This window comes from Triticum aestivum, chromosome 5D (assembly GCF_018294505.1).
Source record: "Triticum aestivum cultivar Chinese Spring chromosome 5D, IWGSC CS RefSeq v2.1, whole genome shotgun sequence".
Classification (NCBI taxonomy): Eukaryota; Viridiplantae; Streptophyta; class Magnoliopsida; order Poales; family Poaceae; genus Triticum; species Triticum aestivum.
Genome location: NC_057808.1, coordinates 245,199,071 through 245,217,245, shown reverse-complemented (window position 1 = coordinate 245,217,245; position 18,175 = coordinate 245,199,071). Strand labels below are relative to the sequence as shown.

The window sequence follows — 18,175 nt, the reverse complement described above, 5'->3', positions numbered from 1 at the left end:
GGGCTTAACTGCACCCGCGTTGATGAAAAAAATCAAAACAAATAGTAGAAAAATTCAAAAAAAATCCATTTTTTCTGTGGTAGATAATTTGATGCGTGAGGTCTGCTCCAAATTTTAACTCATTTGGACATTTGAGCAGCTCTCGACAAAAAAGACAAAATCATGGTCTGTAAAAAAGTTTACTGTTCACACACTGTTCTGATCCGATTTGTCTTTTTTGCCGAGAGCTTCTCAGATGTCCAAATGAATTGAAATTTGAAGCGGACCTCACACATCAAATTATCTATCACACAATTTTTTTAGATTTTTTGAATTTTTCTAGTATTTATTTTGATTTTTTTACCGGGAGCAGATGAGTTTGGCGCTTCATGTGATCCTAATCTTATCGTTGTATTATTATGAACTGGTTATGAGCTTGGAGGGTGAATTTTACATTTGGAGTGGAGTTTGAGGACCAAATCGTATAAAGGCCATCGCGGCCTGCGGCTCAACGCGTTAAAACCCTAAAACCCAAACCTGCTCCTCCTCTCTTTCCCAGCGTCGCCTCCACATACTCCAGTCAACCAATTCGCTCCCGGCCACCACGGCAATGGCCATGGATTTGGACGAGCCGCTTGCCGCGGAGAAGGGCGAGGTGGCGCTGCAGCAGCTGCGGCGCGCCGACCCGTCCGTCTACCTCTCCCCGTCCGCGGACCTCGCCGCCGCCGCCCGGGCGGCTCTGAAGCACTTCCACTCGTCGCTCGCCGTTGTCTCCCCCGTGCAGCCGCCGCCCCTCCCCAACCTCCTCGCCGGCCCCAACTTCGACGCCGAGCAGATTTGGTCCCAGAGCGAGCTGCTCTCCCGCCCCCTCCTCCCCCACCTCCACCGCCAGCTCCGCCGCCTCGAGCACCAACCGCCTGCGCAGCCGTTGGCTACTCCTCCGCCGTCCAAGCCCGCTGAAGCCGTGGAGGGCCCGTCAGACGAGGAGGAGGATGGAGAGGGTGACGAATCGGAGGAGGAGGATGAGGGTGGCCTGGAGGACACGGATGACGAGTTGGAATCGGAGGAGGGGGAGGATGAAGAAACGGAGGAGCTAGGGGCGAAGAAAGGGAACGGGGTGGAGGACAGGTTCCTGAAGATGAAGGACCTGGAAAAGTTTATGGAGGAGGGGGAGGAGCAGGAGTACGGTGGGGGTTCCAAGGGAGGAGAGAAGAAGAAGGCAAGTGTGAACTTGATGGAGGACGATAGTGATGAGGAGGATGTGGATGAAGATGATGGGGGTGATGATGAAGATGACGATTTGGATGTAAGGAATTTGTACTGACACACTCTCTTTATATACATGGAATGATTGTTAGCTCTGATAGAATCTAAGATGTAGAACCGTAAGTAATTCAGCAAGGGAAGCCAAATTTTCTTCTGAATGTTCAATATAAATGACTTAACAGCTAGATCTAGTTCAGGAAATGCATTGCACGCATATGTTTATCGCTACTGCATAGACCAATGTGCTCCTTTTGACAGTTATAGTGTTATATATGCCACATTTTTATTAATGAAGCACATTAACCCAAATTCCTTTCTTCTTTAACTTGATTGGTGGCGCTATTAACTGTAGTTGGAAGATTTTGAGTCTGATGATGAAGAGGGTGTGGGGAAATCTGGCGGAGATATAAGGTAAGCATTTTATGCTAATCTCAAGTATGCTATTGTGGTGATTGTGAAAATGCAAATCAATTTGTATTATGCGCTCCTATATCTGTTAGTGTGCTACAGCACAGTTCATCAATCATGTGAAGATATGACAATAGAGCCATGTGGGATTTTAAAATTGCTTGAACAATGCTTCACAACTCTTTCCCAACTTGTAACACATAGAAAATAAATTGATCTATGGAACTTTTTAAAGGGTGGATAATTGGGAATTTCTTATGCATGATCTTTATGCACGTTCTACAAATTCCACACTGTTAATATACAAGATATCACTACATGAGACTTTTCTTTCTTTAGGTGAATAGAAGGGAAGGGAGCTACTTCCTTTCATTGACATAGGGGAGAAATTAAATATTAATACTTGTGTGGAGATGGACTCAATTATAGTAGAAAAGTAAATAATGAAAAAGAGCCCCGTTTGTACATAATTTGTTGATGAGAGGGGAAAAAAACTGGCCTATGAAAAATAAATTTAATGTACAGAAGCTTGCTGCCACCTGTACTGGAGATTTGAAGTAGTAATGTACCTTTGTGGGGTTGCAGTGAAACAAGTCTGAAAAGAACAGAAAAACATGATTTTGTGTACCACCTAGCATAGAAATTAACCAATGAAAAAGTTAGATTTCTCAGAACAACTTTCCTGCCACCTTTACCAAGACAGGGAAAAGGCTATTATCCAATTGCCAACCACCTCCATGAGGATTCAACAAAAAAAAAATTCACAGAAAAAGGTGTCACTACTCACTTCTACATAACATAGCAAGTTGATTTTACTGGAGAGAAAACCGAGTCGTACAACTTATTTGCTGGTGCAAATGTCCCTGTTGGACAGTCGGAAGCACCCATCTTTTGTAGTGCATGCATTACAGTCCTTTCCTATCCCACCTACATTTGCCCAGTAAAACCTCTACAATCGGGACATGTTCTTTTAATACCGAGCACATGTGCTCCCTTTTAAGTGCGTGTTTGAAGCTTCAAAAATTCAAAACGAATCTTACATGTACATGTCAGAGCGCACTATGTATCTTCAATGTTTTGTGAAGGCACCACTTGATTTGTGATCTGCATTAAAACGACGACAACAACAACAAAGCCTTTAGTACCAAACAATTTGGGGTAGGCTAACTAAAGCGACAAGAATGAGAGGCTAAAAAGCAGCTTTATCTGCTCTATTTTTTTGTTGCCCAGGCCGCAGAAATGAACCAAGTTTCCTCTCATGCTTCCAAATGTTTTAAACAATTCACGCGCATCGATATTGATTATTCTGTGCACTTGAAACAGTCTGAAGCTTGAGAAATAAAAGAAAATGCAGAATTGAAACTTGAAGTTATTCTATAATCTTCCTTAGGCTGTAGAATAATGTTATATATCCTGCATTTTGGTTGTCATGAATTTTGTGTTGTGCTTTTAACCAGCTAAGAGCGTCTTTTCAGGTATGAGGATTTTTTTGAGGAAAGCAGTAAGCAACAAGTCAAGAAGAGAAATGGTTTCACAAAGAAAGTCCACTTCAAGGATGAATTGCATGAAATGGAAGTGGATGACATTGAGAAGGATGATGTAAATGATGGTCCAGCATTAGAGGTACTCATTTCAGTTGAAATAAGTAATGCACATATACTTGTTTATCAACATGCTTTCCCTTCTATGCAGGATGAACAAGGTCTTTCAACTCATGAAAAGGGGCTCTTGAAGATGCGTAACCAAATAGACCTAATGGAGAAAGCTAGTCTTGAACCCAGTAAATGGATCATGCAGGGAGAGGTAGCTGATAGCATGTTTTGGAAATGAGACATATTTCTGACTCACAATATCGTGCTAGTAATAGTTAATTACCATTGCAATTGTGTCTTTCTAAACGAGTTCCTTTTGTAGGTTGATGCTTCCAGGAGGCCCAAAAATAGTGCCCTGGAAGTGGATCTTGATTTTGAGCATAATGTAAGACCTGCCCCAGTAATCACGGAGGAAGTCACAGCTTCTCTCGAAGAGATGATAAAGAAAAGAATTGCGGAGGTAATATTTTTCTGGATATGTCACTACGTTCGTAACTGGGTGAACACTCAACAGTAGTATACCGGGAAATAGTAGAGTGAAATTGTGAGGAGTTCTTTGGTTATTTCGTTTTGTATCTGTGACTGCTAGTAATATTGAGATAGCTTCTCTTGTTTCCTGATAGGGTCATTTTGATGATGTTGAAAAGCCTTCAACCTTGCCGTATAAAGTTCCAAAGCAGCAAAAGGAGATGGTATGGTTTTTGATCGGGTGCAATAACTGGAATTCTTTCATGATAACAGTATGATAATTTTGTGATTCACTATTGTTGCTATATTTCAACAGGATGAAAACAAGAGCAAAAAGGGTCTTGCTGAACAGTATGAGGTCTGTATTGTCTTACTATGATCTTATTTTAAATCCAAACAAGTTGGTAGATAGGACCAGTTTTAGTATAGTTCATCCACTAACTGATTCTTTTGCTCTTCCAGGATGAGTTTAAGGAAAAAACTGGCATTGCACCTGCCACACTTGCTATTTCAGATGAACTGAAGAATGAGGTGAGCAATCAATTGTTTTTACTAGAAAACCTGAGTGACGTTGGATTTACCTATCATGATTACAGTTTTATTCTGCTTTTGTTGGTCTTAATTGTTGTGCAACATCTGATACATCATTTGTGTTGGATTGAAAGATAATGTCCGCTAAAGAGCAAATCTTGCATTGTCTTGTCAGTAAAGGCATGCCAGATGTTATTATATCCATCTAAATTAGCAAGCTTTCATGTTCCCTGCTTGTCCTGATGACTGTAGTGTCAATATATTCATCATCACTTTTTCGTGGTGCACAAGATGCTTGTCATATTACGAAGTACAATTTTAATACCGATGCTCAGTGATGGTTTATTGCCATGCGATGGATATGACGTTAGCTATTGGAATTTTTGGTGTTAGAAAAATACTCCATTTTGTAATGAATGAGAAGAAATGGATTGCTTCAGTCACTATATGCGTTACTTTAAGCATGCATATTGCGTAGGTCACACTTGATACTACATTGGCCAACTTGATTTTATGCTTCTGTTTCCTGCAATCTTTCCACCGGTGCTGTGTGCATATGTTCTCTTTGTCTTTATGATGATATCAACTATCATTCTGGCTATGTGGATATTTTTGTGTTACCAAAGTGATACTTCCTGATTCTGACTAACTTCTTATTCAACTCAGGCAAATGATTTATTTAAGAGGATATGCTTGAAGTTGGATGCGCTCTCTCATTTCCACTTTGCCCCAAAGCCGGTATGTGATAGCTCTCTATTAGACAGCATCGTATAATACCTCAAGTTTGCAATTTTTGGTATGAAGGACAAGTGTTGTCTTTTCAGGTCATTGAGGATATGTCCATACAAGTTAATATACCTGCTCTAGCAATGGAAGAGGTACCACAATCATTGTTTTTCTCTTGTGAAGTTATTCTATTTGAGTATTTCATTCATGTAACGACTTGTCTTCCTTGGCAGGTTGCACCTGTAGCTGTTTCAGATGCCGCAATGCTCGCTCCCGAAGAAGTTTTTGAAGGGAAAGGGGATATTAAAGAAGACGTGGAGCTTACACAAGCTGAGCGCAAAAGAAGAAGAGCCAACAAGAAGAGGAGATATGCAGGTATTTTTTTTCTCTTTGGGGTTTCACTCGCCTCGACGGCTTTTGAAAAATCCTCCCAAGAAACAATGAATCCTGCTCTCTACTTCATCACCAGGGTAGTTCATGGTTGTATTCAGTTGTATTACTCCCTCCATTCCTAAATATAAGTCTTTCTAGAGATTTCACTATGGACTACATACGGATGTATATAGACGTAGTTTAGAGTGTAGATTCACTCATTTTACTCGGTATGTAGTCTCTTATTGGAATCTCTAAAAAGACTTGTAGTATTTAGGAACGGAGGGAGTAGTATATTGGAAGATTTGGAGCAGCGCAATCTCACACATGGACTGAATTGTGTTGGCAACATGACAAAAACCTGCTACTTTGCCATGCAGAATCGCACAAGGAGAGGCCAGCCAAGCTGCGGAAAGAGAACTCATCAAATATATAGGAAGCTGCTGCTTACATGCTATATGTATTGCAAACCTTTGGAGTTGGTTGGAGGGAGGACCGCCACCAACAGTGTAATGCCTTTCGTGATCTGATGCCTGGCCTGCAATTTCAAGGCTCTGATGTAGCCAGTTTTCGAGCTTTCATGCAGTGTAAAAGCATTTCCTTTTAGAATTTCTCACAGGGAGTGAGTGTCTTCTCGAGTAGAATAGAATTGAACTCTTGCGAGTATAAGAGTGTCATGTACTTCCTCCGTTCCGAAATATTTGTCTTTCTAGTCATTTCAAATGGATTACCACATACGGATGTATGTAGACATATTTTAGAGTGTAGATTCGCTCCTTTTGCTCCGTATGTAGTCACTTGTTGAAATATCTAGAAAGACAAATATTTAGGAACGGAGGGAGTACTAGATAATGCATCAGGGTGTCCTTCCGGCACTCGAAGCCGAATTCAACCCAGAAACTGAGCAAGGTGGTACAAAGTTTACCATATTCGAATACAGTTTGACCATGTTGTACCTACATAGGTAAAATTTTGAGATTGAGGCCGTTTTGTACTATTGAGCGCGGGAGCATCATCATCATAGTTGCCTGCACCCTCCCCCCCCCCCCCCCTCGTCTGGTTCTTTCTACTCCCGGATATGTTCCTGTTGCACTAGTTATTGTAAGTTTGCAACCATTTGCTTAGTTCAAGTCCAACGGGCGCCCATTTTTTCCGTTTGGATAGGGCAATGGGGCGGCGGTCGGCTGTCTTTCTGATGCGCTGCCGTTGGGCGCATCTAATCCGGCATGGCTGTCTGGAGCCTCTATGTATACATTTTTTTTTGCCATTGGAATACATTTTTTTATTTCGTTCAACAACATTTTGATATATTAGAGTACACAATTCATCAATTCTTCACTAGGGAAGTGAGAACAAAGAAAACAAGAATTACAATTAGACACTTCAAAGGATAACCAACTTTCATAAATACTCTTACTAGTTGGATGAATATCTTCTTTATATCTTCATTGTTGATCTGCGGCTTCTCGAGTTTGTACGCTTTTTTCTTGTTCGATTCCAAAGAATTCGACATCACTTTACATCTAGTCTCATCTTTAGCCTTCATTCTAGCAACGAGTGCACGTGCATCTATCATTCTTGCTATCAATAGATCAATGTAATCTTCTTTCCAATACCAAAACTTGCATACATCCTACACACAAAATTGAGCAAGCAATAACCTACCGAAAATGCATCGAATCCAGTGAGCACAACGGAATCAAAAGAAGCACATACCCCATCTTTTTTGCACTTAAAGAACACCAATCCGGAATGTTCCGGCATGGTAGAAACCCAAGCGCACGACCTGCCGCTGGCAGTCGTCGCACTTTATGACCGGCAATGGTGAGCTGACGAGCTGCTGGTCCAGCGCCGAGCCCGGGCGGTGGCTGAGCGTGTCTTTGCCAGCGAACCGCCGACAACTTAGATCCAAGCAGCTAGAGGCGGAGTTAATACCTGCATGCGGCGTGGAGGCGTTGCCAGGGCTGTGCGGTTCGGCACCCGGCCAATCCATGGCAAGCCGCAGTCGCCGGTGGCTAGATGCGCCAAATCCAGTGACAGCGGCGGCAACCGCAGATCTACCGGTTGCGTGCCGTTGATGGGGCGAGAGAGGACAAGGCTAGGCTGGACAGCGAGGAGGCGGCCCGGGAAAATGGGCGGTGACGGCGGCTATGGCCGGGGCAGGGGGTGGGGGCGTAGGGGAGGTGAAGAGAAAAAGGAGCCTCTGTGTGCCCGACGGGCAGGTTAGGGGAGGACAAGGGCACGCGTCCCGCCCGTTATCTCGATGCAAACACGGAGCCGAAAATGAGTCAGCGACGGATAAAAAATAAACGTTTGTCTGTTTGCTCCAGCATGTTGGGCCGTGATTTATGTATATCTACCGGAAACGCGGCCGGATCATTTTGGGTCGTGAGTTGTAGTTGCCTCCTCACGTCCCGAGCGCGTGACTGAGAAAAGTGCTAAAACAATATGCAGCACTACCAAGCGAATGTCCTGCCGAGGTCATCCACGTTGAGTCGTTGACTCGTTTGAGTCCTGGTCATTCAGGACTAGTTTGACTAAACCCTGCAATTTCGAACTGCAATTTCTGTTTCAAAAGCAATTCCGCAACCGAGCGAGAGCTCAGCGAAAACAGCAGACAGCAGCAGCAGGGCAACCCACCAAATGCCCCAAACCCTCCGCTCCCTCCTCTTCTAGGGTTTCCTCCTCCCCGTCCGCGCCGCCCGCCCGCCCATGGCCGCCACCTCCGGCGACGCCCCGGTCCCGCCCGCCATGCCGGACCTCGTCCGTGACCACCTCTACTTCGGCGGCATCAACGACGCCATCGCGGCCCTCACCGCCTCCCTCCCGGACGGTACCGACATCACCCACGTCCTCTCCGTCGTCAGCTCCGCCTCCATCTCCTTCTTCACCGACTACCGCCCGGGCCTCTCCTTGCCAGCCGAGGAGGTCCGCCGCGTCGTCGCCGGGGAGGACGGGGCGCCCTCGGCGGTGGCCCCGGGGCGGCTGATGCGGGTGGTGGAGAGGACCGGGGAAGGGCTAAGGGTGACGCGGATGGCCGTGCCGCTCAGGGACACGGAGGAGGAGAACCTGCTCGACCACCTCGAGCCGTGCCTCGACTTTATCGACGAGGGGAGGAAGGCGGGCAGCGTGCTCGTGCATTGCTTCGCGGGGGTCTCGAGGAGGTACGCTTGCTTATCAACACCAGATCCCGGTTGCTTCCGTTGTTCTGTAAGCCCCACGTTTTTATTGTCTCGGTTTATATGTTCTTGTTTGCATGTCACGAAAAACTAGTTTGGTTGCCATATTTATCTTGTCAACACCTTCCTGCAAAGTAACTGTGAGCATTTCAAATCACATGAATGTCCATCTGTAATGATTTGGCTAAATGGATATTTTGTATTGACCAACCTGTCCAAAATCAATTTGCGGTCGTGTATCATCTCAAAATTACATATACTTTAGCAGAAATGGTCCACATGGCTGCGCATTATATAAGGCACATCTGAAAAAATTATGATACGTTGTATTCATCATCGACAATCTGCCATCTACTTACATATCAGTTTGTTTTGTAAAATTTCTGTTTGTCTGATGCTCCAACTGGTTTTATCTGGTAAATGCAGATTAAAATGTTCATTTGCTATGGCGGTTAATGTTTCAATCCTGTTTATGTATGCATGTGTATGGAGGGACATGTAGTGAACAGTCACAATAACTGTAAATAAAACTAGTAACTGGGCACTTAGCCAAAAACCGTGTGTTTTGCTGAATAGAAAATGCACATCATCTTATTTTTGGCTAAATATACAGTTAATACGCATCATCTCACTCGACACACACACACATTGATCAGCATTAGGGCATGTTTGGTTGTCCTTCACACTTTACCACACTTTTGTGCCATAAGTGTGGCATGCTGCAGTTTTTGTGGTGGTCAAATTGTTCGCCACACTTGTGGCAAAAGTTAGCTAGCAGCTGAGTTTATGACAAGTGGAGCATGTGTGACTAAGCCATTATGGCATGCCACAACTGTGGCTAGAACAAAACACTTGCCACTGTGGCGGAAAAGTGTGGATGCCAACCAAACATGCCCTATGTCCTTGCAAGGGAACATACTAACCCCCTTTTGCCGGGTATAACCAGCTGGACTACTAGGCTAATAGAAATTGTTACAAAAGAAACTGATGGTTAAGTGTGGCATTTTGGTTAATGCCTATTACCTCATACTGCTTTCTCAAATGTGTCTTGTATAACAAGCATGTCGACTGTTTGTACTGAAGTGGTTGTATAGTGGGACAATACACGACTAAAATTTGATTTTGCATAGGTTGGTACAAACCAATCCAGTTAAAACATTGCCACTGCATCTAAACCGGTCCATTTATGCTACAGAAAGATGTAGACATTTGCAAGATAAGCTGTCGAACTGTTTTTTCCCTGCATGCCAACCAGAACAAAGAGGCGAAGGCTGGTGATAGTGATGTTAAGCTAGAAAAGAAAGAGACCATGCCTATCAACGTAAAACCGGTGGATGCTGCTAATCTGGAACACCCCCGCCAGGCATAATAAAGTTTTAAATCTGACCTGCTGAGGCTGTGGGCAGTCTGAGGCATTTTGTAAGCTCCAGGCTGCATTGCATATCTCAATTTTTTCCTCTCAGAAAGCAAAATGCTACTAGTGAAGAGAGCAGAAAGCGGTTGTCCCATCCTTAGACTCCAGCATGCCTCTGAAGTTAAGAGGGGAGTGGTGTTTTGGTGTTGTTCTGGTGAGAAGAGGTGGACGCGAAACAAAGTTTTCTTGAAGTCCCACATCGATGTGTTTGTGCGTGACCAGGGGAAGCCAGCAGGCTTCACCTTTTTCTATGGCGAACCACGTTGGGAGTTCATGGCAGATAGTTGGTATTTGTTGAGTTACCTGAGGTGCCAATCAGTGCTAGCCTGGCTATGTGTGGGAGGTTTGAACACAGTCCGATACGACACGCTGACAGCTAAAGCATTTGAGAGTTAGGTTGGGAGTGGTGGTGGATGGAGGAGTTTTGAAATGTGGTTGGTGACACTGGTGTTACTTCAGTTTGCCATATACTTTGGCTATGATGAGCTTATCAGTGTTGTCCCTAGCAATGAGGAGCCATGGGTATGATTTGCAAGAGGATACTATTTTTTTTAATTCGCCGGAGCAAGATGGCTGCAGCATGTCTCTCGAGCAACCTGTGATGGATTGCGGCTAGCATAGAATTGTCAGGCGGTGGTGTTGAAACTGACTCGCAGAGCTGATAAACCCATGAAGCGCCACCTCTTTTCAGGGTCACACTTGTCTAACATATCTCCAATTGTAATGGAGTTCGACAAGCTAGGCAGAAGTTTCTTGTAGTTGAAACTATAGTCTTCTTGTGAAGGGGGCCAAATCTTGTTTTAACTGGTGCATGTGGCTTAATGCAATTCCATATTTTTATCGGTGTTCTTTGTTATTTGTAATCCTGCTATAGTAAGTAATGATGAGTTCAGTGAGTTCTAGTATAAAAGATATTCTTAGTCATATGGAACATTATGTTTTTGAGCTTAAGAATGTTTAGCAAGTAAGAAAGCTGACAACTCATGGCTCTTGGTAACCAATTAGTATAGGATGCATTGCAATTTCCACATATAACTTCCTATTTGATGTGCCGGAAATGGGGAATGTGTATTTTTCACTTATAATGATGCCATTCACGTTCACTATATAACATCTATTTGGAATTTCTATCATGCTGCAGTGCTACCATCATCACGGCATATCTAATGAGAACAGAGCAGAAATCTCTGGATGGTATGATTTTTTTTGAGCAAAATTTGTAATACACTAATCTTTAGTTTGTATGTTGCTTGAATTATCTGATCCACCTTTTATAATCCATGTGGCATTCACTACTTTATTCTTTTTCCAGAAGCACTAGAGTCCTTGAAGGAAATTAATGAGTCCGTTTGCCCAAACGACGGTTTCCTTGACCAGGTAAGCTTTCATTATGAACTGGTTGCACTAAATCTCACTAGATTTCTTTTATTAAGTCGAATTTCCTATACTTTGCAGTTAAAATTGTTTGAAGAAATGGGTTTCAAGATTGATACTTCAAGTCCTTTATACAGGCGCTTCCGCTTGAAATTGTTAGGTTGGTCATTTTCCAACATTATCATTTCGTCAAGTTCCCTTGCCTTTGTGGGCCTTCTAATTCTTGTGGTTGCAAGGTGCTCTCTTGCTGAAAATAGAACAGTTTGTCATAGATTCTGTAAAATTTTATCATATCAAGCAGATTCAGTTGCTCTACTTGCCGCCCCAGTGATATTTCTCAATCTTAGCAGCACATTGATTAAGTGTTTGCCTATTACTTGTCGCAGGTCAGTCCTACAAAGTTGGAGAGAAAATAGGGAACCATGTATTTGAAGACGATCCTGGAGTTGCTCGACAGCCTAATCCTAACCAGGAATTGTCAGGCAAGGAGAAGACCCTTAAAACAGCATACCGCTGCAAGAAATGCAGGAGGATCGTTGCTGCACAGGACAATGTTATCGGCCACACTCCTGGCGAGGGCAACTCTAGCTTTGCGTGGCACGACAAGAGGAAAGGCCACACACACAACAAGGAACAAGATTGTTCCTCTCTGTATGTCGAGCCTCTAAAGTGGATGACTCCAGGTAAAGTCATCTCTTGCAGTAACATAGTGCGTTCTATATGTATATTGATGCGGTCCATAGCATATCACCAGTCTGTTCATTATCTGCTGTTGCTCATGATGAAGCAGTAGAAGATGGTGCTTTGGAGGGGAAGCTGTCGTGCATCCACTGCGGGGCGCGCCTAGGGTACTTCAACTGGTCAGGGATCCAGTGCAACTGTGGCAGCTGGATCACCCCTGCCTTCCAAATTTCCAAGAGCAAAGTTGATGTAAGCACCATCTAGATTTTCTCCCATGGGTTAGCAGATTCGAGGAGTTCGTCAGGGGGTGGTGTAGATACCATATCGTCTGAACCGTCATGCATTGGATCACAAGGAGCAAAAGCTGGAGCCTGCTTCATGCATTCACCTATTGTACTCTGAAATACTGTACCTCACAACAGCTTACAGGAGAAGTTGAACACATCATAGTGAAGCAGTCGCAGATCCTAAACGTTTACTACCTGCTTTTTCATCAATTAAGCGGCAACCTGATATATTTTTAACGTTGTAGGGAATTCACGAGTGTGGTGTAGTGGGATGGAGCGGTGTGGAGCGGCTTGCAAGGGGTAGAATGGGTGAGTGGAATGAACTTGTGGTGGAATAGAGTCGGTTGGTTATGATGGGTTACACCACAAATGGGTATCAGAGTATATATACAGAGAGTCCGAAATCTGACGCAAAAAGCAATTAGGCTCGGAAGTGCCGGAAGAAAACTTGTGGAACTACCTCAAATAAATTTGAAACTCCAAGGCAACATTCAAAACCAGAGAAAATGCAATACTTGAAAGTTGAGCGATGGCTCCGAATGAAAAATGCAGTAGGACCGTAGTAAACACACACAATCTCGAAATGAGAAGTTGCAGAAAGAGGCTAAGGCACATCTTCGAAGTTTTTGATGAAAAAGAGCTTGGATGTTTCAAAGTGGATTGGCTCAGCAGTTCCGGAACAAAGAAAATGATGGTATCAGGAATTGTTCTCGAAGTATGAATGACAAGTGCTCCGGTAGTACCAAAAGATAAGTCTTCCGAAGTACCAGGGCTTAGAAAGATTCATACAATGATACAAAGGAATGACTAGAGAGTGGAAAAGCCGAGCCGAGCTTGATGTAGACAACAACTTCAAAAATTCGGGAAGGGATCAACCTTGCGCTGCAGTGGAGCACCTTACCTATCGATATTGAATCCGACTGCCTAGAAGCTGTGACTACGTTGAAGAGCGCTGAGGGTAACATGTCAAAATTTTCTTTCATGATCAGAGAGATTAAGCAAAGTATGGGGGAACGGGACTCTTTCATTACTCATATTCGTCGCAATGGCAATTGTGCTAGTCATGTTTTAGCAAATTTTGGTAGAACTCAGGGCCGAACCATGGTCTGGCTTGGTTCCGTTCCCGAGGATGTCCTAGATATTGTATTGCGAGATTGTAATCACGAGTAATGGAAGAGTTATTGTCGCAAAAAAAAAAAAACTCACCGAAATGATTAGTCCTCTCAATTTTTATTTTGCCACTGGTCCTCTCAAATAGTTTTGTCATAAGTCATCAAAATCAATTCGGGTACAATTCATCATATCCGCCACCGCCTGTTTACGATGGACCTTACTTAATCATATAGTCTTTGCTAAACCAAAACATGCCATTGTGTACACTGGGATTGATTGCGCCACAATCATTATTACAAGTTGCTCTTTGTCACACTAGTTTTCTTAAAAAAAGAATACCGGTGCAAACCCTTAAAATTTTGTAAAAGCATTTTTGAAAATTGTACATATGATTCATACACTTGAAACCTGCTTCGTGCACATATGATTTATAACAAACATCAATCAACTGGTTAAACATACAGGGTTGTGAGAGAAAAACGGATTTATAGTACAAACTCGCTTTTAATCACAATAAGTTGCTTCGCAATAACTTTCATTGCAACGCGTACATTTGGATGTGGCTTTGAACATCTTGTGATGAGGATCACAATGGTGGAAACGCATTGTAGTTTTCGACACACGTCTTAAACACATTGCACAACTTTTACTTTTTAGGATAACTTCTGCATAACTTTATGTAATCTAAATTGGATGTGTGCATGCGTTCATTTGTACATGTCCGATTGATGTTTCTAGAGTGCCATGGCATGTGTGAGAGGAGACAGTCGGATGTGCTCGAGTGAAATACAAAAAACCACCACATTGTACACATCCATTTGAATTTGCCACCACTTAACCTACGGCAGCAAAAATCTACCGTAGTGGTAGATTTGGACTATTCAGGAGCTTCCTTGCTCAACCACACGAACCAGTAATTGCTCGTCATGTCGGATGCCAACCATACTCATTTCGGAACACAAATTCCTTTTCCCCCCAACCCTACAGGAATTGAACCGCTTTCAATGTAAGCCTTTCAAATTTCATGTGGATTTGTTCCCAAAAGAAAGCAGCATGCACATTACAGTTACAGCTCTGCACTCTGTTGACATACACACCGTAGCAACGCTTCACTATAGGACTAGGTCTCGCCTCTTCTTCGGGTTCGATGGCTCCGCACCGCCCGTTCCTTTCCTCATCATCGCCACGAACTCTGAATAGTCTATCCTCCCATCCTGCATGCGCCGTCAAGGAAACAGTTTCAGTTCCTTTCGATGCATTTACCATCTATTGTTTTGAATGTATTTTTCTTTCTTACGTTGTCGGAATCGGCTTCGGCAATGACATCCTTGAATTCCTCGGCGTCGAACAACTTCTGCTCTTGTAAGGCCTGCTCCAGCTCTTCTTTTGTGATGTACCTGCAAGAGGTATATGAGCCTCCAAAAATCCTGAATCCAGGAGCCTGAGATGTACTATCTCTGTTTCTTTTCTTTTTCCAGGAAATACCACCTCTGTTTCTAATCTAAATATAAAATATTTTGGCAGTTTAAATTGAACTGCCAAAACGTCTTATATTTTGGAACAGAGGTTGTATTTAATTACCAGTTTGTTGGTGCTCAACTTACCCACTGTTGTCCTTGTCGAAGTATTGGAACGCGGTGTAGAGGTGCTCTTCCCTGTCCATTCTGTTCATGTGCACCGTCGCGGTGACGAACTCCTCGTAGTCGATCAATCCATTGCCGTCGGCATCGGCCTGGAAATCGAAGCAGAGAATTATTTCTGTTCATGTCAAATACGTATATGTAACACCACGTCGTTGATTGGTTGTCATCTGAATCAAGACTCACTGCTTCCATCAGTTGCTGAATTTCATGGTCCGAAAACTTGTTGCCCTGCTTGGCCAGCCCGTTCTTGAGCTCTTCGAGGGTGATGGTGCCGCTGTTGTCCTTGTCGATGCTCTTGAACATCTCCTTGAGCCCCTTGATCTCCTCCTCTGACAGGCACCCGGCAATGACCTACACAAAGTTGAGCGCAAAGTTATCAAAGATTAGTTAGTTACCTGAACAAGTGCTGTCAATGTCAGTCCATGTGCCTACTCTCAGTGCGGCTTTCTTGAACTGGTTCATGGCCACGAACTGCTTCATCCTGTCCAGAACGACGTTGTCGAGCGGCGTGTCGGGGGCGTCTCCGTCTTCCTTGATCCATGGGTGGTCTGAAAAAGCTCAAGTTATTTCAGGGCATCGATTGTCTTTCTCATGTACATACATGAAGCGTGCACGAAGCAAGCATTTGACAGGAGGAAAAAGGAACATGCAGAAGTGGCTTACCGAGGACTTGGGTGGCCGTAAGCCTGTCCTTGGGGTTGATATGGAGCATCTTCCTGATAAGATCCTTGGCTCCGGGGGAGATGTTGGGCCACGGCTCGCTGACGAAGTCGATTTCACCGCGCAGAATGGCGGTGAAGATGGCGTTCTCATTCTCCGCCCAGAAGGGAGGGACGCCGGAGAGGAAGATGTAGAGCATGACGCCCATGCTCCAGACGTCGGCCTCGTGCCCGTACTTGCGCTTGAGCACCTCCGGGGCGATGTAGTAGGCGCTGCCGACGATGTCCTTGAACACCTCGCCTTCTTTGAAGAAGACGGAGAGGCCGAAGTCGGTGGCCTTGATGGGCGACGACTCGTCCCGGTTGAGCATAAGGAAGTTCTCCGGCTTGAGGTCCCGGTGCATCACCCCCATGGAGTGGAAGGTGTGCACGGTCCCGACCACCGACCGGAGCAGCGAGGCGGCGGCGCGCTCCGTGTAGTGCCCCTTGGCGATGATCCGGTCGAAGAGCTCCCCGCCGGCGCACAGCTCCATCACCAGGTGCACGTTGTGCTTGTCCTCGTAGGCGCCGCGGAGGTCCACGATGTTGGGCTGGCCGGAGAGGTGGCGCATGATCTCCACCTCCCGCCGGACGTCCTCCACGTCCTCCGCGCCCGACAGCTTCCGCTTCGCGATCGTCTTGCACGCCAGCTTCTCCCCCGTCTCCGTGTGGGTGCACAGGTAGGTCACGCCGAACTGGCCGCGCCCGAGCTCGTCGCCGATGGTGTAGGTCGCGCGCACGTCCTCCATGGGCCGCCCGAGCACCTCGCCCACGGGGGCCGGCGGCTTGGCATTGGGGTCCGCCTTGGTTGCCGGGGAGGCGGGCTCGGCCTCGGCGGCGCCAGGAGCAGGAGCCGGGCCATCGTTGGTCGGTGCGTTGTCCCCGCGCGGCGTCTTCGGGGGCGCCGGCGGCTCTGCCTCGGCCGCCGCGTCGGCAGCGGCAGCCTGCCCGGCTCCGTTTGTGCAGCATTGGCCCATGGCTGCGGGGAATGCGCGCTGGCCGCTCCGAGGGAGGAGAGGCAGGCACAGGCATGCATGAAGAGCACGCACGTACACACATGCACAAACCAAAGTTCGGAGATGGGTTTCGTTATCTTTGCCACACAAAAAATGGTTTTGAGCTTGGAAGGTTGGGAGTGAATGGCGGGAAGGAGGAGGATTATTGTGCTGGTGTCACAACCTGAACCTGAAGCTGTCTGTTTTCTTCTTCAGGTAGGTGTAGCATTTCTGGCAATACCGCTTTGATCGGATCCTACGGCTCACATGGCTCCTCGCCTGATCTCGTCGCTGAGCCGTCAGATCCCTTTAACCGTTATGGAGTGGTTATTCTTGTTATTTCTCCTTCCGTTCCAAAATATAAGGTGTATAGTTTTTTCAAAAGTCAAATATATTCATGTTAGACCAAGTTTAAAAATAAAAACTACAATAACAAATTTGTATCATTAGATTCATCATGAAAAGTATTTTCATATTCTTATTTATTTTGTATTGTAGATGTCAATATTTTATTTTATAATCTTGATCAAACATACACAAGTTTGACTTGCACAAAATCGATACATCTTATATTCTGAAAGGAAACAAGTAACTTAACCGCTGTAATGGGTAATGAACCGTCTATATAAGCGGGTGGTTTAACAAGCTACTCAGCTCATTAAGGCTTGTGCTCATTAAGCCTCAGCTCATTAAGCTTAACAAGCAGAAAATCTGCTCGGCTCTGTTCATTTGGAACTCATTAAGCTCATGAGCACCCACAAGCGCTCGTTAATAGACTACGACGTGTCACCGTCCATGGGATGTGAGTGTAGATGTGGTTTTTGTGGAGGAGAATGTTGACTATAGAAGAAGGTGCACTAGTTGCCTCCTATGAGCTAGGTTGGGTAGATGGGGGAGGTGCTACAAAAACATTGCCACATAAGATAAAAATATATCTTGTGTTGTACTAACGAGTTTAATGAGCTTCTTGTGACACTCGTTAGCTCGTTTGTTAAGCTTACTAATCTTAACAAGATGAAGTCAGTGATTTGTTATGTTCATTAAGAAGCGAGCTACAAGCTTAACAAGCCAAGCTATCGAGCGCCCATTAAGCTCACGAGCTACGAGCTGTTGGTCCAGCCTTATAAGCCAGGTTGTGGCTGGTGTGGAGTACGTTGAATTGTCTATTTCTAATGGATGGACTCGATACCTTGTAGCTACAGTAATGTAGAAATGGCCTTATTGGTTTGAACTTAAAACCCTATCTTGTTCCCTTTATTACCATATTTACTGTCCCAAATTCCCCTTGATCCAACCCGGGTCCTAAACAAATTGGTATTCGAGCTCAAGTTCCTTGGTGGCGTTTTCTATTGGTGATTTTTTCCATTAGATTGGTCAAATACCACCCTCTTGCAGTGGCGGCTTTGAGTGATTCTGGTAGCGCGGGCGGCGGTGTTGGTGGTGCCAGTG

The 18,175-nt window shown here is 44.8% G+C and overlaps 3 protein-coding genes across 4 annotated transcripts; 2 read left to right on the top strand and 1 right to left on the bottom strand.

Annotated features, from left to right (window-relative positions):
• The first annotated feature begins 512 nt into the window (after window positions 1-512).
• On the top strand, window positions 513-6,123 carry LOC123120459 (U3 small nucleolar ribonucleoprotein protein MPP10). Its single transcript, XM_044540454.1, has 12 exons — window positions 513-1,285; window positions 1,598-1,656; window positions 3,129-3,276; window positions 3,346-3,456; window positions 3,568-3,705; window positions 3,869-3,937; window positions 4,030-4,071; window positions 4,176-4,244; window positions 4,911-4,982; window positions 5,069-5,122; window positions 5,204-5,345; window positions 5,723-6,123. The coding sequence occupies exons 1-12, from the start codon at window positions 590-592 to the stop codon at window positions 5,776-5,778; spliced, it is 1,656 nt and encodes a 551-aa protein (XP_044396389.1). The 5' UTR covers window positions 513-589; the 3' UTR covers window positions 5,779-6,123.
• Window positions 6,124-7,923: 1,800 nt separating this feature from the next.
• LOC123120458 (dual specificity protein phosphatase 12) lies at window positions 7,924-12,784 on the top strand. 2 transcript variants are annotated; one of them, XM_044540452.1, is made up of 7 exons: window positions 7,924-8,506; window positions 11,077-11,129; window positions 11,248-11,312; window positions 11,391-11,469; window positions 11,696-11,992; window positions 12,100-12,239; window positions 12,523-12,784. In XM_044540452.1, the coding sequence occupies exons 1-7, from the start codon at window positions 8,055-8,057 to the stop codon at window positions 12,613-12,615; spliced, it is 1,179 nt and encodes a 392-aa protein (XP_044396387.1). In that variant the 5' UTR covers window positions 7,924-8,054; the 3' UTR covers window positions 12,616-12,784. The 2 variants fall into 2 exon arrangements, with proteins under 2 accessions (XP_044396387.1, XP_044396388.1); XM_044540453.1 differs by lacking the exon at window positions 12,523-12,784 and having other exon boundaries at window positions 7,927-8,506; window positions 12,100-12,437.
• A 1,535-nt stretch (window positions 12,785-14,319) lies between these two features.
• LOC123124608 (calcium-dependent protein kinase 25) lies at window positions 14,320-16,793 on the bottom strand. Its single transcript, XM_044545196.1, has 6 exons — window positions 15,697-16,793; window positions 15,466-15,581; window positions 15,217-15,384; window positions 14,995-15,122; window positions 14,688-14,787; window positions 14,320-14,604 (listed from the first exon to the last, which is right to left on the bottom strand). The coding sequence occupies exons 1-6, from the start codon at window positions 16,706-16,708 to the stop codon at window positions 14,503-14,505; spliced, it is 1,626 nt and encodes a 541-aa protein (XP_044401131.1). The 5' UTR covers window positions 16,709-16,793; the 3' UTR covers window positions 14,320-14,502.
• Window positions 16,794-18,175: the final 1,382 nt, after the last annotated feature.